General features: G+C 40.5%; 1 protein-coding gene across 1 annotated transcript in view; it reads left to right on the forward strand.

Moving 5' to 3' along the window:
- DAPP1 (dual adaptor of phosphotyrosine and 3-phosphoinositides 1) overlaps positions 1 to 23962 on the forward strand; it is a 59093-nt gene that overhangs the window by 30906 nt on the left and 4225 nt on the right. Inside the window, exons 2-7 of the mRNA XM_030564435.1 lie at positions 1719 to 1841; positions 6609 to 6742; positions 15048 to 15178; positions 18090 to 18137; positions 22045 to 22107; positions 23389 to 23474. Coding sequence (XP_030420295.1) covers positions 1719 to 1841; positions 6609 to 6742; positions 15048 to 15178; positions 18090 to 18137; positions 22045 to 22107; positions 23389 to 23474 — 585 coding nt within the window. The remainder of the gene's footprint in view (positions 1 to 1718; positions 1842 to 6608; positions 6743 to 15047; positions 15179 to 18089; positions 18138 to 22044; positions 22108 to 23388; positions 23475 to 23962) is intronic.

A 23962-nucleotide genomic window follows, 5' to 3' on the forward strand; every position in this document is an offset into this window, starting at 1 on the left:
TTTTTTAATTAAAATTCATTTTCTGAGAGAGCACCTTTTAAACAGTCTACCTTATTTTTTTAAATGGGTTTTTCTGCTTGCCTATTGATATCTGAAAGGGTCTTTTCACTTAGTTTCTAAACACAAAGTGCTGTCAAATGCATAAAGTGCACAAACTGAAAAAATATAATAGAGTGTCATTTGTGGTTCCCTTTCAGTTTAAATAATCTTCAGCATTACCTGAGTCAAAAGAGCAAGAGACACACAATACTGTTATTCCAGGAGAATACAATTATTAGCTTTTCCACTGGAGGATCTTCCCTCCTTAATATCCATGCTGAAAGGCTGTTTTTCATAATGTATCTAATATAAAACTGTGATTTACATAATCAAATGCATTAAATATTGTCTGGCTCCACACTTCCTTTATTCCTCTATGGCCCTGGAGGAAAAATGTAGTTGCTACCACTGGTTCAGCCCCACCAGATTGATATTAGGAGTCCCAGCATAGAGCAGCTGCCACTGAGCTTTTTAAGTGAACAAGATACTGAGCAGAACTGTATGACATAGTGCTTAAAATTCTAGCAGCTCATCACATCAGGCTCCCAATGTTGTGAACACCAGTGGAGCAGAACAGGTGGCAGATTGGCTTGTGACTTTATATACTATTTGCATTGTATTTGTGTATCCAGCCTTAACCCCTTGTTAATGTAAATAAATCCAGTCAGGCTGCACGTCTCACCACCTGTGTTTTCACTGTCCAGTTCTGAATGCTTATTGATGCCTTTAGAGTACAAGCATTGCTTTTATGAGAGTAGACTTGGCTTGTTTAGCCTAGCAAAGAGAAGGCTGAGAGGAGATATGATTGCTTTTTATAGATTGATGCGTACCCCTTGATCTGAGAGGTGAAGAGGTAGTTAAGCTTAAGGACCATGTTGCACAAGAAGCATTGGAATGGTTCAGTTATGGTATAGTGGCTTAAAGCGACACATCACTACAATCCCCCTTTCTGATGGTGGAAGTTCACAGTCCTGGAGAGACTGTAACTACTGGTGAAAACAGCAGTAACTCGTGGGTGAATTTCCAATCAGAAATGGACCTAGATTTGAAGGAAGCGTGCTGCAGAAACCAGGGTGCTCACAAGCTCCTACCCTGCCTTGCTTTGAGTCTATCCCGCACAATGCTGCTGTTCACTACAGTGTCTGGAGGCCCAGTTTGCAGTAGTATCAGGAGACTAAGTTGAGAGAACTTGGAATTTTTCCCATAATATGCCACAATTTGCTACCCCCTGCATCATTCAAAGGAAGGAAACAAGCGGCTTTATAATCATAATATTTGGGGTTTTCAAATAAAGTCTGAACTAGTTCCTTGGACGATCTAGATGAAGGAGAAGTTTGGATATTTAAAACCATCCCATTTTTGAGATATAACTGAACAAAATAGCTGGTTTCCATGCCCCTCCTCCCCCCCGCCCCCAAGTCAGAATTGTGTTAATTTTTTACTGAGCCAGTTTCTTTCAAACTTCCCAAAAAGAGACTCCTCTTCAAAATTTCCAGGCCAAAAGGAGTTGTCCTGCTAAATGTGTGCATGTATGTGTGCGAGAGAGAGCGTGCATGTGCGAATATTCAGGATTATAAGAGAGAGCTGGTTGCAGCCCCAACTATGGAGTTATTGCTGCTTCACAACTCACTACATGTCAACCAAAATTGAATGAAGCTTTAACCTTTATATCTCGTTAGGTGGTACCACGATAATCTCACCCGCCATGCAGCAGAGGCTCTTCTTCTTTCCAATGGATGTGATGGAAGCTATCTCTTAAGGAAGAGTAATGAAAGGAACGACTTATATTCTCTCTCAGTAAGGTACAATATGGGGGAAAAACTGAATTAACTTACATGACTTTACGTTACTACTAATTATAAGCATCCTTCACTTACTACCATGTTTATTTGCAATAGTAATGCGCTTTAATTTATAAAAATCACATTAATAGTTTCTGTGATCTGGTAATCAAAAAAAAGTTTTGACCAGCAAGCTGTGACAGAGTGAAATACTGTTGAATGTCATACCAGGAAGAAACAAACATCATAACACCTAATATTTTTGCCCAACTTCAGAGGTCCATAATAGTTCATCTTGCTGAGAGATGCTTCGTTTCATGAACTGCTTTAAAATTAAACACTGTGCAGTCACTCAAAACCTCTATAATGGTAAAACCAATTAGATTAGCAGCCATGATAATAAAGGGAGGCAGACTGAAGTGAGCAGAAAGACTCCATGATGAGAAGTTTATGGTAGTAAACACAACAGTTAACTCTAGTAGCCTGGAGATAACTTCTCCTGATTGCATCCTGGCCACGGCTTAGGGAAACCTAGGACTGCCCCCTGGGGCCTAGCCGAGGTTTTTACAGTATGCTGGGCCAGTACTATAGTCAGCAATGTGTGACTGCTCAAAAAGCCAGATCCTCAGTTGGGGTAAATCAGTGTAGCTCCACTGACATCATTGGAGTTATGATTTATACCAGCTGAGGATGTAACCCATACAGTGCAAACATGCTCAAAGTTTACGTCTTGACTGTTGAGTCAGTGTCTTGATTTACGGAGCTTTAGTGCCCAATAACCAGGGCACAACAGGATTTTAAAGGGGACGTATTCAGGACATTGCATGAACTGCTATGAATAACTTGCAGACAAGAACATTTGACACACCCTTTAAATTAATAACTTGCCATTTATGCATTGTCTGAGGTCACTGTAATATATTGCACTTTGAAACCAAGGTCAGTTGCACTTGTTGTGAAGTCCAGTTTCACACTGGTGCAGAGCATCAACACCAGTGGTTTTCATCAGTGTATAGACATCAGCATAAATATCTTCAGTACAGACATGTTCCCAGACCGTCAGCTCTGTGGGTCAGGGAATGCCTTAAAAACAAACACACAAATCCTCATCTATGCAGCACCTAGCACCATAGGGTCTCTAGGAAGTACAGCAACACAAACAATAAGTATCGATGACAGGTGCCTAGTGTAAAAAACATGAAAAGGAAAACTTTTAGAAACAAACATTTATTTCTTAGTTTTTAAAGAGTGGCCTGAATATTTTTACACTAGCAGGAAAAATTCTCAGTGGCCTGAATATTTTTACACTAGCAGGAAAAATTAAGCACTGTTTGAACTAACCCTCTGCCACTGGCAATTTCTCAAACAAAACCCAGGCCAGTTTTGCATGACAATCTGAAAGTTATATAGAGTAAACCAGAAAATGTATTTAAAAGAGTTGCTTCTTGCAATAACTTAAGAATAAATTAAATATTTGTAAACAACTGATAAAAAGAAAATTGCTCCTTTAGTGTCAGTTTATAATATCTGCAAGACTAAGGTTCATGCTGGAAGTGTTTGTTCATCCTTGAAAATTGTGCAGTGAATATTGACATAGTGTCTCTGGTTTGTTACTTTGTTAGCTGAAATAAAAATCATAGGTTGGGATCCTTGGCCCTGATTCTTTACTCCATTACATCACTTTTATGCTGGTTTATCTCTGTTGAAGTCAGTGGAGTTACTCCAGCACAAGACCGGTGAGTGGAGTGGAGTAGAGAATATTAAGTTTCACTGACAGCTCAGACTGCCCAGATCTTTTAGATGCCCAGTGATAGTTCCTTCAGAGATACATGTTATAACAACTTATTATGAAGGTACATGGTGCCTATCAGCCAGAGCAAATGCTTTCCTCGTTACCCAACTGTTGTGAGGTAGCTGACTGCATTGTGAAGGAGAGGAAGTAATGCATAAAAACAAATCTACAAATTCCCTCTGAGGGAATGTATCTCCTGTTATTTAGAAGATGAAATCAGAGTAAGTCTTTGAGTGATAATCTATTTTCTTAATTACTCAGCATTTTTAAAATTCTTATATACAGCATCCAAAGATGACATTTTGGATGTATGAAAATAGGTTTCTTGTGAAAAATTAGTATCCAAAACTCAGGGTCAATGAGTGTAATTAAATGTAGTCCTCAGAATGCTTTACAGTCTGGTATAAATGTTTGCTTCCATTGTTTGATGCTGTGGATCAGAAGATACCTCAGTAGAACTGGTCAAAATGTTTTAATCATAACTTTTTTAATACAAAAAATGGCTTGTCAAAGGAAATGAACATTTTTAGCAAAACTGTGTTCCCCTTGACTATTTTTTATTTTTCAGCACAATGAATTGAAAAAGTTTGATTTAAATAAAAATTTTCATTTCATTCCATTATACTGCCCCCTTCTCCTCTTTTCCCCACAGAAATAAAGGGTGGGAGAGGAAAAAGGGAGGAAAAGTGAATTTTTTAAATTTTGAAAAAAAAATTTGGTTAATTGAAAGAACCCATGAGTATTTTCAAACAAAATGAAAAATGCTTGTTTCATTCTAAATTATTCCCTGGATTTTTTGATGAAACTAATAAAAAATGTTCATTACAAAATGAAAAGTTTTAATTTTGTTCAGATATTTTTCATGAAACATACATAACATTTTTTGGCCAGCTCTATATCTTAGTGTATAGCTCAGTGGTTCTCAAACTTTTGTTGTGGTGACCCCTTTCACACAGCAAGCCTCTGGGTGCAACCCCCTCTTATAAATTAAAAACACTTTTTAATATTTATTTAACTCTATTATAAATGCTGGAGGCAAAGCTGGGTTTGGGGTGGAGGCTGACAGCTCACGACCCCCTGAGGGGTCACAATCCCAAGTTTGAGAACCCCTGGTATAGCTGATCTATTCTCTTGAATACCTTCTGTCTGTCTTTTATTTAACACACACACACGCACACACTTTATCAATCATCATTAGTGGCTTGTTTCAATATGAAATAGGGTGACCAGACAGCAAGTGTGAAAAATCGGGACGGGGGGGTGGGGGTGCCTATGGAAGAAAAAGCCTCAAATATCGGGACTGTCTCTATAAAATAGGGACATCTGGTCACCCTAGTATGAAACTATGCTCAGATATCCCTTGATATTTTGATGGACATTTGCAGTTTGAAGCTAATGAGTAGTTAAATTCACTAACTTTGAAGAGGAACTAAGCAATGTTCTATCCTCATTGCCACACTTTATTTCCTGTGAAATTAGATGAAGAGATAAAACATGACCTCACTGTACCAAGAAGCCATGACAACATACACCCTAGTATGCTATTGGCACCTGTCTTGCCTGCAGTATGTGATGGGAGGCTGAAGGAAGGCGGTGTTTTCAACCACAAGGGTGCTGCTCTAAAGGCTATGAATGCACACTCTGGAGTGACCAGCTGTGCTTAGAACATGGCTCTTTAACATAATTAAATATAATTAATAAAACCCATTAAAATGTATCAGGGATTGTAAGCATCCATTGTAAAAAGTAGTTGCTACTAAATGATGAGAAAATAATGGGAGTTCATAACCTCTTCCCTTTCGCCACTATATTTGTTTCTTGTTTTTTCCTAACCTTTTCTTTTAAAGATTCTCTGGACTACCTTACTGCTATTGTTAACAGGATCCACTTTAACAGAAAAGAAATGCCTGCTCCAGTGCCTCTTATATGAATTGCTTCACTGCCTTATGGATGAATAACATCCAGCAAGGATGTCAGGACTTGTATAGCTCTTTGTATATCAACAAGTTCTCCTGAACGGCATTGTACTGATAAAATTCCTGTGTGAATTTCAGTGCCTACCACAAGGGACCCCCTATCTTGATTGGAGCCTTTGTTGGTGATAGTATAAATAGTAGGCCAAAAATTCTCAAACCCGGATGCCTAAAATTAAGCTCTAAATATATATTTAGACACTTACACTTTAGGCACTTTTAAAGGAGGCCTGATTTTGAAAAGGTACTGAGCACCTGTAACGTAAAGTGAGATTAGGGAGATTTCTTAAAAAAAAAAATCAGGCCATCTTTAAAAGTGCCTAATTTTGAAAATGTTATCCAATAATAAAATGTGTACACTGAACGGAGAGATTATATTTTAATAATTAGCAGTACAGACACCCCCTCCCACCCGGGGTTCCACAAACCCAATTTACGCAAATCCGCACTTACGGTAAAAGTTCCGTAAGCTAGAAATAGGAGGGTTTTTTGCACATAATTGTCGGGTATACGTTTCCAACTTACGCAAAATTTGAGTTACACAAGGCGTTCTGGAACGGAATGCTTGCGTAAAGTCGGGGAGCGTCTATATTGCTGCTAACTGGACAGGTATCCTGATGGATACAGCAGGAGGCTAGGAGAAAGGACTCTTGGGTTCTAGTCTTGAGTCGGTCATTGACTCCCAATGTGACCTTGGACAAGTCATTTAACTTTCTGTGCTTTCATTACCCCATCTGTAAAATAGTGATAATACTTACCCTACCTCATAGTGGTGTTGCAACTCTTAATTAATAGGCCTGGCTTTCAGAGGCGCCATGCACGTACAACTCCTACTGGAGTGAATGGGAGCACTGAACATGCTGTATCTTTGAAGAAATCAGTCCCAATGTTCATAAAGCTCCAAAATCTAAACGTGGTTGGTGCTTTGTAAGCACAAAGCAATAAGTGTTTATATTTTCCTCCAGTGACATTTCTGAAATTTTCAAACTTTACATATATGGACAATTTTCTTTTTCCTTTTAGAGCAAAAGATTCTGTGAAACATTTCCATGTGGAGCACATGGGGTCTTCATTCAAGTTTGGCTTTAATGAATTTCCCAGCTTGAAGGAGTTAGTCATGCATTTTGCAAACCAGCCTTTAATTGGAAGCGAGACAGGTAAACAATGTGTGTCATATGTGTGCGTGTGAAGATAGTTTTAGTGAATCCACTTCCTATTTACACCAGACAGACATTTTTACTCAAAACCTGCCCAGATGTACCTCTTCAGATATTATTTTGTGTGTGCCAATGATAAACGTACCAGAGGTTTAGGTTAGGGATGCCTTCTGCTTAATCTAAACACAAACTAAAGTAAGCAGGTTGTGATTTTACCAGCCTGGGACACAAGCCCATTTTGGTGTCAGGGTAGAGCCAGTAACAGGATCTTGTCTCCAATCCCTGAGGCAGAGGCCTTTGCTTGGATCCACTCTGGATGAAGGAGGGAACAGTAGTTGTTTTGGGGAGCCTTGTGGTAGAACTTTATATCTATTAGAGTCAGCTGGTGCCTGAAACAGGTTAGAGCAGTTTGATGGGGCACAGAACTATAGAAGTTGCTCTCAGCCGTGTAGTCAATAGAATTAGTTTCGATTTATTCTAGTGTTACTGAGAACAGACCTGATTGAGAACAGAGCGTGGTCACATGATGTTTACCAGTGAAATACCTGTGCTCATTATGCACAGTTCTAATCCTAGATTTGGCACTGTTGCTTCTGGGGCCTTCGGCCAGTCTTTCTTGTTGTGGTTTTCTTATCTCTAAAATAACGTTAAGACTTACCTACCTCCACAGTGGAAATTGCTAGAACTAATGAACATTTGTAAGGCAGAAAACTGCTAATAGTTTGTGCGTGCAAAAAATGTGCAAATAATTTGTATGTGCAGTAGTGGTATTTGTACACGCAAATGATCAGATAGTCATTTAGGAATCTATCTGCAGGTGCAATTGCTGCGATGGCATATACATCAATAAATATGCATTCAAGCACTTCTGTGTATTTGGGACATAAGTATTAATCCAACCACATGGTTAAAAAGGTTTATTTTCAGAATGCAACTACACTATGAACCATGCTTCAAAGTCCTAGTTTGTAGAACTGTTGTGGTTTAAAGTATAAGATAAAAATGTTTCAATCTAAATATCCATTTTGGGCTATGAGAAGATTCTTATCTGAAGTCAGAAATATATCAGCAAGTTTAACCTTTCCAATATTTCAGATGACATGTAGAAAATTATGATTTTTCCTTCCTTCACTCCATGTGTGACATCCATTAGTAAGTAAGGATTTGGTGCTATATGATCTCTGCAAGCTAGATCGCATGATGTGCATGATGTGCATGATGAATGATGTGCATGGCAGTTTGCTTATGGCCCCCTAATGAGATTCTGCTAGCTCTGTGAAACCCCTCTCATCTGTCTAAATCAGACAGAGCTACAGGCTGGAAATGGGTATTAAAGTATCTCGCCAGCAAGCTTGTTCCCTTTCCACTTTACTTTCCTATATGCAGCAATATACAGGAAGAGAGAACACTAGTGGTGATTTCACATCCTGATGTCAAACCCCTCGAGCACTACCGTAATAAACATGATTAATAATAATAGCTGCCTATGGGGTAACGGCTAATTTAATGGAGCAGGAGCAATAAGTTGTCTGTTCAAGCACAGCCTTTTAAAAGAATTATAATACTTAGCTGTTATCCATAAGAAGGTAAATGTCATTCGGTCAAAAGAGGTAAAATATCTGGCCCAAGGTCAGAAAACATATTAGTGGCAGAACTGGGAACAGAATCTGGTTCTGGCTCCCAGTCCATGCTCTCACTCAGTGATAGATAACGTGAGAAGTTTGTCTCAAGCACTAGTGGACAGTAATTGTATAATCAATGTTTTTGTTTTTGTTTTTTTAAATAGTGGCATGGAATGTTATATGGTAAAACTGGCAGCTCAGACACATCACGGAATAAACAAGGAACCTGAATTATTTTATTCTCTGGCTGGTTTATAAACAAAGGACTTCACAAGAACATACTATCACCAACAGAGAAATAGAAATCATCTCTAAAGGCTCCCCCATCCAATTTTCATTTTGCTACATTTAAAATTACAGTTAGTAGGGGTTCTGAAAGGTTGCAGAGGTGCAGGAAAAAAATTCAGACAAGCTCATGGGTCTCAAGCCTAAGTTCCGTGTTACTGGGAAAGGAGAGTATAACAACGTAGTGGAGCTGGTCAACATTTTTTCAACAAAAAGTTTATTTAAAAATAGACAACTTCTGAAAATGCAAACTTTTGTGATCAATTGTCATTATCAGAAATTTTCATTAAAAAGTCTTTTTAATTAAAAAATTTCCATTTACCAAAACTCAGGTTTTCAGTAAATGAAAATGTTTTTTCATTTATTAAAAAAAATAAAATCACTAAATGAAAAAAAACACCTTTTTTGATGTTTTAGACAAACATTTTGCAAAAAGATGTGGAAAATATGTTTTTAAATAAAAAATGGGTTAAAATTTCAACCCATTTAGAATGGAAACATGAAATATTTTATCATACTCATTTTTTGACCAGTTCTAGTAACTTGTCTACAACACTAATGATTGTTTTGTGCTCACTTTTAAATACTATGTGTTTTTTAGTGTAGTTCAAGTGATTAGGGCATCGCACTGAGTCAAGAGAGTTTATTTCTCCTCCCACTCCATTACTGTATTTCTGTGAAACCTTAGCCAAGTCATTTAGGTGCTCTGGGCCTCAGTTACCTATCTGTCAGATGAGGAGACTACGAACCCAACCTTTGTAAAGCGCTTGGAGATCTGTGGATGAAAAGTTGCATAAGGCCCTGAGATAGGGTTTGGGGTACGGGCTCTGGGTGGGGCCAGAAATGAGGGGTTAAGGGTGAGGAAGAGGGTTTCCTGGCTAGGGCAGGGGGTTAGAGTACAGGGGTGGGTGACGACTCCAGCTAGCGATGCAGGCTCTGGGATGGGGATAGGGATGAGAGGTTTGGGATGCAGGAGGGGGCTCTGGGCTGGGGACAAGGGGTTTGGAGTGTGGGAGGAGGTGAATGAGGGGGCTCTGAGCTGGGGCTGAAGGGTTTGCGAGGGAGTTTGGGTGTGGGAGGGGACTCTGGGATGGGGCAGAGGGCTGGGTGTGGGAGAGGGTTCGGGAACTGGGGTCCTGGCGGCACTTACCCATGGCTCCCAGTAAGCAGCAGATAGATCCCAGCGGCCCCACGGTGCATGGGTGGCCAGGGAAGCTCCATGGGCTACCCTTGCACCTGCAGGTGACACCCCTGCAGCTCCCATTGGTCATGGTTCCCGGTCAATTGGAGCTGCAGAGCTGGCACTGGCGTGAGGGCAGCGCATGGAGCCTCCCTGGCCACCCCTGTACCTAAGGGCCGCAAGGACCTGGTGGCCGCTTCCAGGAGCCATGCAGAGCCAGGGCAGGTAGGGAGCATGCCTTAGCCCAGGCCCCCTCTGCACTGCCAACTGGACTTTTAACGGTTCGGTCAGCAGTGCTGACTGGAGCCACTAGGGTCTAGAAATCAGCGCCTGGCAACCCTACCCTGAGATCCTGTGAAGTGATGCATATGGGTGCAGGGGTACTTTTGTGCTGGATTGGGACCTAAGCATTAGGATTCTATAGACCAAAGTAGGGCTAGTTAGCTTTGTTAGTCATTGCAAATATCTATACACGTTAATGCTGATTGTACTTCAGAGTTCCAATGTGCGTACTTCTTCCCTTACTTCAGATAATGCAAAAAATTAAAACAAACAAAAGTGTGACTCAGGCTAGTATTTGCTGTAAGGCAGTTCCTTGAATACACAACTGACTGTTATAAAAGTTCACTTCAGTAACAAGGGTAGAAGCAATATACTGTCATATTTCTGTCTTCTTGCCAAACTAACGTAGCCAAAAGGTTATTTTTTTTCTATTTGTTTTTTTTTCTTACGAGTTCTCAGCTAATGTTTTTTAAAACTATGTGTAAGCTTTGAATCATTAACCAGACATGAAAACCAAATTGTGGCTTTAATCAGATTAAATTTCCAAGAATACAGTCACATACTGATATTTTCCTGTTCTGTTAGTTTTCACACTATCCCTATTAATTGGAAAGCAGAAGTATATACTAATCCCCCCCACCCTCTCTGCCCCCCAAAAACTAAAACCACGCTGCAAAAATGTCTTGCTATGGATTAAACTGGACATTTCTATTTCTTGTGTATTTAATGAATGACTCTACATAAATATTCCTTATGGAAAAATCCTACAGAAATTAATAGAAGATAATATTTTTATAGACTGTTTAAACTAGTGTATGGAATTCTGCAGTAAGTATATAATTGTCTATGGAACTTAATACACAGGATATCATTCTCTGTTCAGTTCTATAGGCTTATTTCGAGTAATTGCTAATAGAGGCCTCTTGGTTCCATCCTTATTAAATGCAAAAGAAATTTTCCATAGAGCTAGGGAGAATTAAACTGACTATGACCCTTGACCTACACCACATAGTTCAAGTTAAGCATATCACATTTGAATGCTTCCCTGTTTCTATGATCAGATGTCAGCTATTTACTTCAAATATTCTTTTTCCCCCACCCCCCTTGCAAAATATAACTCATCTGCACAATTGAATACATTATTAATCATTTTGAAAGTTTATTTTGTGTTGTCTCTTTGATCTCCTTTTTCAACTAGGCTTGTGAGCTTTTGTAGTATCAGAAAATGCATATGGGTAGTGAGGAAGGTTGGATCTGAAGCACCAATCTAATTTTAGATATCTCTTTTGCTAGTGTTTTGCTGCAAACAAACTCTCCGCTGTTTAATCAGAGCTCCATGAAGGTTAGTCTGAATGACATGCGGATAACATACTTGATGACACTTGCATAAAACATCCTCTTACCAAGCAGTATCATAATGAGCAAGAATATTAATAGCTTGTTTCAGAAAAGGTGTTGCTTCTACCCAAAAACCAAGTTAAATGTTACAACATTTTTACCAAGTCATAGTGTTAACTGGAATAAACTGACCAACAACAGAATAATATGTTCTTGTTTTAATAAGGTAGTGTGACTCACCAGATTACTAAACTGGGAAGGAATCCGGTTTCTCTTCCTGACTTTATATTGATTCAGTGTATGATGGTGCTTCAGTTTCCCTATCTGTACAATGGGGATAATAATGCTTACTCACCTTTATGAAGTGCTTTGAGATATATAGATAGATAAAAATTCGAAATGTATTATTATTGTCTTACATTTACATAGCAGCCACCTACTCAAAGAGTAAGAGAAGAGAATGGTAGCTCTTTCTCTTATTACCAAAGGTTACTGGTCCCTTTGGCTGAGCTCAGCAACTTCTTTAGATATAGGGGTTCTATAGCCTACTGGAGTAAGCTCAGACAAATAGAGGCATGTTTGATTCATCAATCGTGGACCCTGCTGTATCTTAGTCTTTTCATTACTTTGAGGGAAGGTGACAGGTTCTATCTGGGATGCCTGTAGCCTTATTAACTACCAGATCAGCTACTTGGTGAGGGGGTTTAATTAATTATGTGAGCTGAGTCTGTGTGAGAAGCTTGGAGTGTGGCTTAAAAATTACCCAGAAAGGAATTTCTCTGCGTGGAAAGGAAAGGAAAAAGCCAAGAAAAACTAAACATGAGCCAACTACTTACCAGCTGGAAGGGATTTATTTTTGTTTCATCACTGGTTTCCTGGTTTTTTTTGTTTTACTTTAGCACTTTGCAAGTGGACAGACTGTGCCGAGTCAGAATACTGCAAAGACAACAGCCTTAAAACCCCTTTCTTTAACATCACACCCACAAACACAGACCCCATCAGCTGATCGCAACTGCTCAGGGCTGCTACTGTACCTCTTAGGATGGCTCTCTTAAGCCTTGATCCTGCAAAGATTTAATTATATGGTTAACTTTATATACAAAATAAACCTGTTGATTTAAATGGGGTCAACTGCAGTGCATAAAATTAGGCCAGGTCTATTCTTATAAACATTACCAGTTTAGTATTGTTAGGCCAGGGTTTAATTTTTGTACACAATATTTGTGCCACCAAAATAGACACAGTTATACTAGCAAAAAAAGGGCTTTTGCTGGTACAGCTTGTTTTGCTTGGAAACTGGTACAACCTATGGTAAAGTACTCTGTTGCCAGAATAAGATGCAGCTATGTTAGGAGGCTTTGCCTATATAGGTATACCACTAAACCTTTTCTAGTGTAGATGGGATCTTTTGGCATTGGGGACTGTGTCTTTAAGGGCTGAGCTTACTAGATAGTCTGGATGCTGTGAAGCTCTTGTTGTTATGCCCAGCCAGCTGGAACTGGACACAGAATAAAGAGATCTCTTGAAAGTATCTTAAACACTGAGTGACTCCTGTCCCCCCAGACCTTAAGCATGTGCATAAGTGTCTGCAGGATTGGGGCCTTAGATAGCAGCAGTGTCCCTCAGTACCCTATCCAAGTCACTGGTTCAGCTGACAGCAGTACCTCTTCCTGCAGCACTCTGGGTTTTCCTTGTGGATCTCCAATCCAAGTCTTTATTAGTCTTAACATTGCTTAGCTTGTGAGAGCCGATGATCACAAGCTCAAGAGGACATAACTAGTCAAGTTTCAATCAATCATGGAAATTAAATAACAGATATTTTAACATGCTAAATGGAGGGAAGGCCTCAAAAGGTCATTTTCATGTAGTTTGTTTCTCTTTCACAAATAGAAAATGAGTGTTTAAAAAAAACAAAAAACACGCTGTCTTTTAGGTACTACCTCATGCATTCTACAGCCAAGATTGTATTTACTGAAGAAGTTCTATAAAAATAGAATTTGTAAATCTTCTCTAGTAGCAAACATGAAGCATTTACAGTAGAAAGCACTTTTCATCCATAGATTAATTATCAAAGGTGTGTCAGATTTATTATTCCCAGCTTTATTATTGCAGATGGGAAAATGAAAGCCTAGGGAGATGAAGTGATTTGACCAATGTCACACAGTTGGTCTGGGACACAGCCAGGCAGATAATTAAAGACTCCTGGTGCCTGATCGTGGGCCCCATCTACTGGACCATTCTGGCCCCTCTCTTAATTGTGCATAAAAGACTGAAGTGAACATCTCTCCATCTTTGCACTAGACTTAAAAACTTTGGGTCATTATATCCAATACTCTGTGTTTGGATGCTTAGAAAAGGCACAATGTATTTATATACAACTATGAAAACTCAAGGATACTGGGCATAGATATGTAGTTCTAATGAGAATGATGTTTATCCATGGCAGAGATTTATGTGAGGCAAGAAGTGGCTTCCAATTGTGAAACACAGATTAGGTGCTTGATAATCACGAAAGCCATATGCTGTGTGTCTAAGCCAAGTATCCTAATAATAACTGATGATTCCCTGAGCAAAAGCAGATTCAAACTACAGCTCTCAAGGGAACAAAGAAAACATATTTCTATTGCCTCATGCAGGTGTGAAAGTTCTGTGGCACTGCCTTCTTGGCTTTTCCACTCATGTCACATTAGGGAGGAGGTTTACGTGAAGGCAGATTCAGAAAGTCAGGCCTGGTCTGCACTTAAAACATATAGCTATGTCAGTCAGGGGTCTGGAAAAAAAACAACCCACCTACTATAAAAGCTGTACTGACAAAACCCGTGTAGATTCAGCTATGCCAAGAAAAAAGGGCTTCTTAGCTTATGTAATTTGGGGAGGGGGTGTTTCTAAACCAGCAAAACTCCTCCTTCTGTTGGCGCTCCAGCTATATGAGGGGGGTATGTTGGTATGGCTGTATGAACATAGCTATGCTGGCATCAGCTCTATATTGTAGACATAACTGTAGCACCTGCTTGAAGGAATAGAAGAGAAGAGGTGCAGTTGGGCATGCACAGGAGAGCAGAAATTTTCAGAGGCAGCAGAGGGGCAGGATTTGGGTAACCCATACAGGAAATCCTGACTCCACATGCACAGTGAAACAGAGGTCCAAGGTTTCTTGGGAGCAGGGCAAGGTAGAGTCAAGGGTGAAAGGTCCACTCTAGTCAGGTGGAACTGCCACTACCTGATCCATTAGCCATTGCCCATAGCCGCTCTGCAGTTTGTGGGGAAGGATTCTTGTCCCCTGTGGAAAACCTGATGTACAGTTCAGTTATTTAGGCAGTGCACTTTGAAAATGATTTGCCTTATTTCATCAATAATTTGTCATTTATGACATAACATCTGATTGTCTCTGACCTGTGTGTGGCCAAAATCCTACTCTTGTCTTAGGAACCTGAGAACACAGGAGTGCTCCAGAACTCCATGGGATATTGTTTATGGCTCTTGTGCATTCTTAGATTTAAAAGGGAAATATGTCTTAAAATCACACACACAGACAGCTGGGACAATCATTTTGTATTACCCACCTTGCCAGGTCACTCACTAGTACTCTTTTATTCAGGCACTCTAATTGTACTGAAACATCCGTATCCCCGGAAAGTGGAAGAACCTTCTATTTATGAGTCTGTCCGGGTTCACACTGCAATGCAGACAGGAAAAACTGAAAATGATCTTGTCCCGAATGCGCCTTCAGTAAGTTACTTTTCTGTTATTAAGGGTCTGGGTGTAACAGCTAGCCAAGAGAGCCCTGGAGCATGCACTGATGAGCCACCCTTTTAAAATGGTTATAGCCAAGAAAATAATCCTACCAGTACAGTCATGTGATGAGTAAGAACCTTTCCACCATTCTCCTCAGGAGATCAGCAATGCTGAGCATTAGAAAATCTTGAGAGCTGTCATATGCAAATCTTTCCATATGAACTAAAATTATTTTTGATTATTGAAGAACCAAAGACCTCCACCGCTATCCCTTTAGAATATTAACTTTAAAAAGTTTTTAAACTAGTTAGTTTTTACAAAAAAAAAAAAAAATCACAGCCAGAATAATTTAATGATTAATCCTAGAATACTCAAGGAGCTGACTGAGGAGATATCTGAGCCATTAGTGATTACCTTTCAAAACTCATGGAAAATGGGAGAGATTCCAGGGAACTGGAAGAGGGCAAATATAGCACCCATCTATAAAAAGGGGAATAAGGATAACCCAGGGAATTACAGACCAGTCAGTTTAACTTCAGTATCCAGAAAGACAAAAGGAGCAAATAATCAGGCAATCAATTTGCAAACATCTAGAAAATAATAAGGTGATAAGTAACAGTCAGCATGGATTTGTCAATAACAAATCATGTCAAACCAACCTAATAGCTTTCTTTGACAGAACAACAAGCCTTGTTGATAGGAGAAGTGGTAGATCTTGACTTCACTAAATCTTTTGACATTGTCTTGCATGACCCTCTCATAAACAAACTTGGAAAATGTAGCCTAGATGGAGCTACTGTAAGGTGGGTGGATAACTGGTTGGAAAACCATTCCCAGGGAAGCTATGTCTACATATGCCAACATAGGTTGTAAACTTATGTCACTCAGTGATGTGAAAAAACCACTCGAGTGACATAAATTACACTGACATAAATGCTCATGAGCACAGAGCTGTCAGTGGGAGAGCTTTTCCCGGTGACATAACTTCTGCTGCTCATGGAGGTGTTTTATTATACTGACGGGCGAGTTCTCCCCCATCAGCATAGAGTGTCTTCACCAGACGTGGTGCAGTGGCACAGCTGTATCAGTATAGCTGTGCCGCTACAGTGCTGTAAATATAGACGTGGCCAGAGGAGTTATCAGTGGTTCACAGTTAACCGAGAAAGGCGTATTGGGTGGGGTCTTGCAGGGATGGGTCCTAGGTCCAGTTCTGTTCAGTATCTTCATAAACGATTCAGATAATGGCATAGATAGAGAATACACTTATAAAGTCTGCGGGCGATACAAAGCTGGGAGGGTTTGCAAGTGGTTTGGAGGATAGGATTAAAATTCAAAATGATCAGGACAAACTGGAGAAAAGGTCTGAAGTAAATAGGATGAAATTCAATAAGGACAAATACAAAGTACTCCACTTAGGCTGGAACAATCCGTTGCACACATACAAAATGGGAAATGACTCCTAGGAAGGAGCACTAAAGAAAGGGATCTGGCGGTCATAATGGATCACAAGGTAAATATGAGTCAACAGTGTAACACTGTTGCAAAAAAAGCAAATATCATTCTGGGATGTATCAGCAGAAGTGTTGTAAGCAAGACACGTAAAATAATTCTTCCACTCTATTCCACGCTGATACTGCCTCAACTGCAGTATTGTTTCCAGTTCTGGGCACCACGTTTTGGGAAAGATGTGGACAAATTGGAAAAAGTCTAGAGGAGAGTAACAAAAATGATGAAAGAACTAGAAAAACATGATCTATGATGATATTGAAAAAAATGGGTTTGTTTAGACTGGAAAAGAGAAGACAGAGGGGACATGAAAACAGTTTTCACTACATAAAAGGTTGTTACAAGGAGGAGGATGAAAAATTGTTCTTGTTAACCTCTGAGGATAGGACAAGAAGCAATGGGCTTAAATTGCAGCAAGGGAGGTTTAGGTTGGACATTAGGAAAAACTTCCTAACTGTCAGGGTAATTAAGCACTGGAACAAATTGCCTAGGGAGGTTGTGGAATCTCTGTCACTGGAGATTTTTAAGAACAGGTTAGACAAATACCTGTCAGGAATGGTCTAGTTATTACTTAGTCCTGCCTTGAGTGCAGGGGACTGGAGTAGATGACCTACTAAGGTCCCTCCCAGTTCTGGACGTCTATGATTCAGTGATTTCCAGATGTGTCTGGTGAAGATGATGAAAAGTCAGGCCTTTCTTGAAGTTTCAAGGGGCGCACCCAAGAAGTTTAAGCACCCAAATCATTAATCATTTTTAAAAATCAAGACCAAAATTGTGCATCCAACATTCCAACTGTAGTCAAACAAGTGTTTTTGCCTAACTGGACCAAAAATTCCCTAGCACGTGCTTTTGTGTTTCATAATGTTCTGTTTGTTCTCTGCTCATCTTTAGTTGGAAGGGCTTTTGTCACGTATAGAGAGTACTTAAGCAAAGCAAATTAAAATATGTCCCAGTTCTTCGTTTTTTGTTTTTTGTTTTTTTTAAGTGTTTACAGAACAGTTTAAATGGATAACCCCATTGGCTGGTAAGATCTATTACAGTACTTGAGTATTATGACAAGTGGCATCTAGGTAAATGAAGTAAAATGACTTAATTGCTGTGTACATTTTACTGAATGTGGGTCATTACATACTTGGAGAACTCTGTGATTCTAGCCTACCGTGGTGTGAGAGATTACCACTCCTTTGAAGTCAGTGGAATGACTTTGGGGGGAATTTGGTCCACACTGTGGGGACAGTACAGAAGCTGCACAAGGATAAGTATAAAATGAGTGGTTGTGGGAGGTATATCTGGAGGAGAATGAGCTATAGTTTGATTTTGTTTTGCTCATAATAAAAAGGAACAGAATATAAACACAGCTGAGCCTTTAATTTTGATCCCTTTCCTTGCTTCTTTGCAGCTCGGTACAAAAGAAGGTTACTTGGTAAAACAAGGCAAAATAGTAAAGGTAAGAAAAACTTCAGAGCTTTCATACTCCTCGCTTCCATCCCATGCCTCTAGAAAGAAATGAAAGTTGAGGAGGAAGAGAAAAGCCCAGGTTTAACTTAGGATATTAAACCACAGAGATGCTATATCCAGTGAAATGAGAAATAAATCATTACCAAGAAAAATAGAAACAAACTCTGACGAGTGAAGTGTAAAAGTATAATTAGGCCAGCCAAAAAAGAATATGAAGAGCAGCTAGCAAATGACACAAAAATTTACAGCAAATTTTGTTTTAAGTACATCAAGAGCAGGATGCCTGCCAAACAGTTGGTGGGGCCACTGGACAATTGAGGTGCTAAAAGAGCACTCAAAAAAGACAAGGCTGTTGTGGAGAAGCTAAATGAATTCTTTGCATTGGTCTTCACTAAAGAGGATGTGTGGGAGATTTCTACACCTGAGCCATTTTTTTTTTTACAAGACAAATCTGAGGAACTGTCCCAGATAGAAGTGTAAATAGAGGAGTTTTTTTGAACACATTTATAAATTAAACAGTGATAAGTCTCCAGAACCAGGTGGTATTCACCCAAGAGTTCTGAAGGAACTCGTGTATGAAATTGCAGAACTACTAACAGTGGTATGTATTGCTTAACTCAGCCTCTGTACCTGATGATTGGCGTATAACTAATGTGACAACAATTTTTTTAAAAAGACTCCAGAAACCATCTTGACAGTTACAGGCCAGTAAGCCTTACTTCAGTATCAGGCAAATTGGTTGAAACAATAGTAAAGAACAGAATTAGCAACACATAGATGAATGTGATATGTTGGGGAAGAGTCAGCCTGGCTTTTGTAAAGGGAAATCATGCCTCACCAATCTATTAGATTTCTCTGAGGGGGGTCAACAAACATTTGTACAAGTGTGATCCAATGGATATAGTGTACTTGGACTTTCAGAAAACCTTTGACAAGGTCCCTCACCAAAGGCTTTTAAGCAAACTAAGTAGTCATGGGATAAGAGGAAAGGTCCTTTCATGGCTCAGTAACAGTGTAGAGGAATGGACTCACCCCTGCGGCGCCTCCTGCTAGTGACTTCCAGGAATTAGCTCATTCCAGCTCCGGAGCGCCCTCTGCAGGCCAGTGATCCACCTGTCCTCTGGCCCCCATGTCCCTCCCTGGACCCTGGTGCCCCTTTAACTAGGGTGCTGCCTCCTGGCAGTACCCCACCAATCTGGATCTCCCCTCCCTGGGGAACCCCCAACCCACTATCCACACCTCGCCTCAGTCTTGGCTAATGCCAGTCATCACTTAGCCCTCGTTCCCTGGGGCAGACTGCAGTGTATCAGCCACTCATCACAGGCAAGGGGGTGTGGACCGGCTGCCTCTGCCTACCCATGGGCTGCCCCTTTGCAACTCCAGTACCCAGTTAGCCTTACCCTAGGCCTGCAGCCTGGGGGGTTTCCAGGCCAGAGTTGCCCAGCTCCTCTTGCCTTCCCCCAGCCCTGCTCCGCCTTAGATATCCTGGTACGCTCCCTAGCAGCCAGGCCATTCTCCCTCTAAAGGCAGAGAGAGAATGAGACTGCTTCAGCCCAGCAGTCCCTTTATAGGGCCAGCTGAGTCCATTTGGGGCGTGGCCACAGCTGCGGCTGTTTCCCCACTCAGCCTGGTCTGTTCTCCGGGCCTGCCAGCCCTCTCAGCTGGTTCCAACCCTGTCAGGGCTGGAGTGGGTCATCACCCTGCTACAAACAGGTTAAAAGAAGGCTAGGAATAAACGGTTTTCACAACGGAGAGAGGTAAAGAGCAGGATCCATCAAGGATCTGTACTGGGACCAGTGCTGTTCAACATATTCATAAATGATCTGGAAAAAGAGGGTAAATAGTGAGGTGGGAAAGTTTGCAGATGATACAAAATTACTCAGGATAGTTAAGCAGACTCTGAAGAGCTACAAAGGGATCTCACAAAACTGGATGAGTGGGCAAGAAAATGGCAGATGAAATTCAGTATTGGTAAGCGCAAAGTAATGCACATTGGAAAACATTATCCCTACTATACATACAAAATGATGAAGTCTAAATTAGCTATCACTCAAGATAGAGATGTTGGCTTCATTGTGGATAGTTCTCTGAAAACATCTGTTCAATGTACAGTGGCAATCAAAAAAGCTAATAGAATGTTAGGAACTATTAGGAAAGAAATAGATAAAAAGACCGAAAATATCATAATGCCACTATATAAAGCCATGGTAAGCCCAGACCTTGAACACTGCATGCAGTTCTGGACATACCAGCTCAAAAAAGATATGTTAGAACTGGAAAAAGTACAGTGAAGGGCAACAAAAATGATAAGGGAGATGGAAGAGTTTCCATATGAGGAGAGATTAAAAAGATTGGGATTGTTCAGTTTGGAAAAGAGATGACTGGGGGCGGGGGTATGATATTGGTCAGTAAAATCAGGAATGGTGTGGAGACAATGAATAGGATGTGTTATCTACCTTCACATAACACAGAAACCAGGGGTAACACAATGAAATTAATAGGCCACGGTCAGGGGCAGCTCCAGGCTCCAGCGCAGCAAGCGCGTGCGTGGGGTGGCAAGCCACAGGGGGCGGCGTGCCGGTGGCTGTGAGGGTGGCAGTCAGGCAGCAGGCAGCCTTTGGTGGTGTTTCTGCAGGAGGTTTACTGGTCCTGTGGCTTTGGCAGCAGTTCAGCGGTGGGTATGCCAAAGGTGTGGGACTGGCCGCCGAATCTGTGTGACTGGCGGACCTCCCGCAGAAACGCCGCTGAAGGCTGCCTGACTGCTGTACTTGGGATGGCAAAAAACATAGAGCCCCCCCGGCCACAGTTTAAAACAAACATAAGGAAGTACTTCTTCACACAATGAACCATCAAACTTTGGAACTCATTGCCAGGGGATGTTGTGAAGGCCAAAAGTATAACTGGGGTGAAAAAAGAATTAGGAGGATAGGTCCCTAGCCAAGATGGTCAGAGATGCAACCCCATCCTCTGGGTGTCCCTAAGCCTCTGACTGCTAGAAGCTTGGGTTGGATGATGAGGAATGGATCACTTGATAAATCGCCCTGTTCTGATCCCTCCTGTTGAAGCATCTGGCACAGGCCATTGTCAGAGACAGGATACTGAGGTAGATGGACCATTGGTCTGACCCAGTATGGCTGTTCTTATGTCTTTGATCTCTTTCTGTCAGTCAGTTGCACAAAGATCCATTTAATTGGTTTGACATTAAATGCTGTAATATATACACATTTGTTTCATTGATTTTTTAAAAGCTCTCTGTCAGTCTGATCCTCTGTATCTCATGACTTCAGTCCTATTATGCAAGGTGCTGAGTGCCCTCAGCTTCCAACCTTGAGGCTGTTCAGAGAACCTCACAATAGCAGGTCCCTTAATATACCAATCTGGACCCTAACATCTATCAGAACAACGCAACCTGTGACTTGAAGTCTCAAGGTCTGGGCTTCCCTAGGAACTTTGATCTGAGAGGCAGATACTATGCCTTTTCAGGCAAGGGTCAGGGGCAAGTCATCTAATCTCTCTGAACCTCAATTTTCCCATCTGTACAATGGTGATAAAACTTATTCTTCTTTGTAAAGAACTTTGTAATCCTTAGGTAAAAAGTGTATGGTAGTGATTAATCTTATAACCAATCTTAGGCCTTTCATGGTAAGGTCTTCATTTTAATGCATCTAATTCCTATTTTATTTTATATAATTCTCTATATTATCTTTTTGGATGCCAGTCTAGTTTAGCATAGGACACTTCCTGTTAAAGGAAAGTGTTCTTCTGATTATAACAGAACCTCTCATCTATAAGAAACAAAATGGTTTCAAGGAAAAGGTTGTTTGATTTTGATTGCTGTATTTTTTTACTTTGTTTTAAAATTCTCAAACCATTTGCTTTCTTTCTTGATTTCTCAGAATTGGAAAATGAGGTGGTTTACATTGCATAGGAATGAACTTAAATATTTCAAAGACCAGATGGTGAGTAGCAAACTGTAATTTGACCTGGTTTAAAATGATCAGTTCTCAGGTAGGGCCTGATCCCAAGAGCATTCAAATCCTTTGGAATTCAGTGGGAGCTGTAGGTGCCCTAGCATTTCTCAGGCTGAGTCCAATAGACATCAGTTCCAGTATTTAAATCCCTGCAGTGCCATGCTCCCCTGACCTCATGTTTTTCCCAGATGCCATGGTTCCACTTGTGGAATTCATGCATATTTTTAGCCATCGCATGCCAGGTGATGACAGGTTGATCCTGCTCCCAGTGACGTCAACAGTAGTTTTGTCATTGACTTTAGAGAATAATTATTAATATTATAACCTAGTAGGTATTTAATATCTTGGTCATAACTCAATACAAAGCTGTTCTTTACAGTATATTTTAAATTGCTTTATTCAATCTAATTTAAATGACAGAAGCGATCTGTGATATTGGGGACTGTGCCTTCAAGGGCTGAGTTTCTGAGAGAGAGACAGAGAAAGTCTGGGCAGCAGGCTGTGAAGTTCGTGTTCTTATGCACAGCCAGTTGGAACCAGACACAGACTAAAGCAGATCTTTTACAAGCCCTTAATCACTGAGTGATCACTGAACACCACAGTGGAACTTTCATGGGAGGATGCTGTTCCACAACCAAACTGAATTATTATTGGGATATTTTTCCTGATATTCAGGTTTATTTTCCTTTCCTCAGTTTCACCCCATTATTCTGAGTTACACAATGCCTTTTTTCCCCTTTTGGCATTCCTTCCCAAGCATTTACGCTCTGTTGCTCTGTTTTACATTACTTTGCCTCAGATGTAAGAGCTTGGATAACCTTTTTCCTGCCATCATGGGATATATAGCCACCAACACACCCTCTTCACCAGAAGTCCCACTTTAGTGGAAAGCCATATGAAAAGCCTCGCTATTTTGGTAGCAGAGTCATTCATCAGCTATATCATATCCTTGTAAATCTGCCCTTAATCTGTTATCTTCCAGCTAGCAGTACCATGCTGTCATCAGCCCAACTCTAAATTTAAAGATATTTTCCTGCTTTTTTTATTCAGCCAAATTCTGCTCTTAGATATATCGCTGTAAATTTGGATAGACTCCACTGGTGTCAATGTAGTTACTTTGCATTTACTACTCCAACATAACTGAGAGCAGAATCTGGCTCCTTGTCACTGTTAGCGCATGGAAAGAAAGCGAAGCCTTGGGAGTGAGGTCAGCTACTGTCTTTCTTCCAGTTTCATACACTCTCATTTTAAAAATATGTTATTTTCAAGTCCACAGAGCCAATCCGGGCATTAGACTTAACAGAATGCTCAGCAGTGCAATTTGATTACTCACAGGAACGAGTCAACTGTTTCTGGTAAGTTGCAGTCCAAATGAACTCTTAATTCTTTTGCCAAGCTTTTCTGAAAGCCCTAATATACTCAAGAAACATTGATTTGTTATTGCCAGTCACTCCTGACAGACACCTGATGATAATGGGTGAGCATTATACAGTCTCTCCCACTCTTTATTTTATCCATGTATCTCAACCAGCTCTCTTGATCAGTTCCACATAGCTCTGAAAGAGTCAATGCTGGAGATAGAACTCTTGCTTGGGCTCTGGGGCTCATTCATTACTGATTCCCACTTCCACTCAGAAAACTGAATTCAGCCCCAGGGTAAGTAGGTATAACTCATAGTGAGGTGAGACCACTACCAGTGAATTTAAACATGGTTATTTTTGTGGTGTGTGCTAAAGCCAACCCCAGCACAATTCTGCAAAACACAATTCATTTGTCTATACTAGCTAGGCACAAGACTCTCACTATCAAGAGCTGAATTAAAAAATAGTTCTGGCTAAACAGC

Source organism: Gopherus evgoodei, chromosome 5, assembly GCF_007399415.2.
Source record: "Gopherus evgoodei ecotype Sinaloan lineage chromosome 5, rGopEvg1_v1.p, whole genome shotgun sequence".
Classification (NCBI taxonomy): Eukaryota; Metazoa; Chordata; order Testudines; family Testudinidae; genus Gopherus; species Gopherus evgoodei.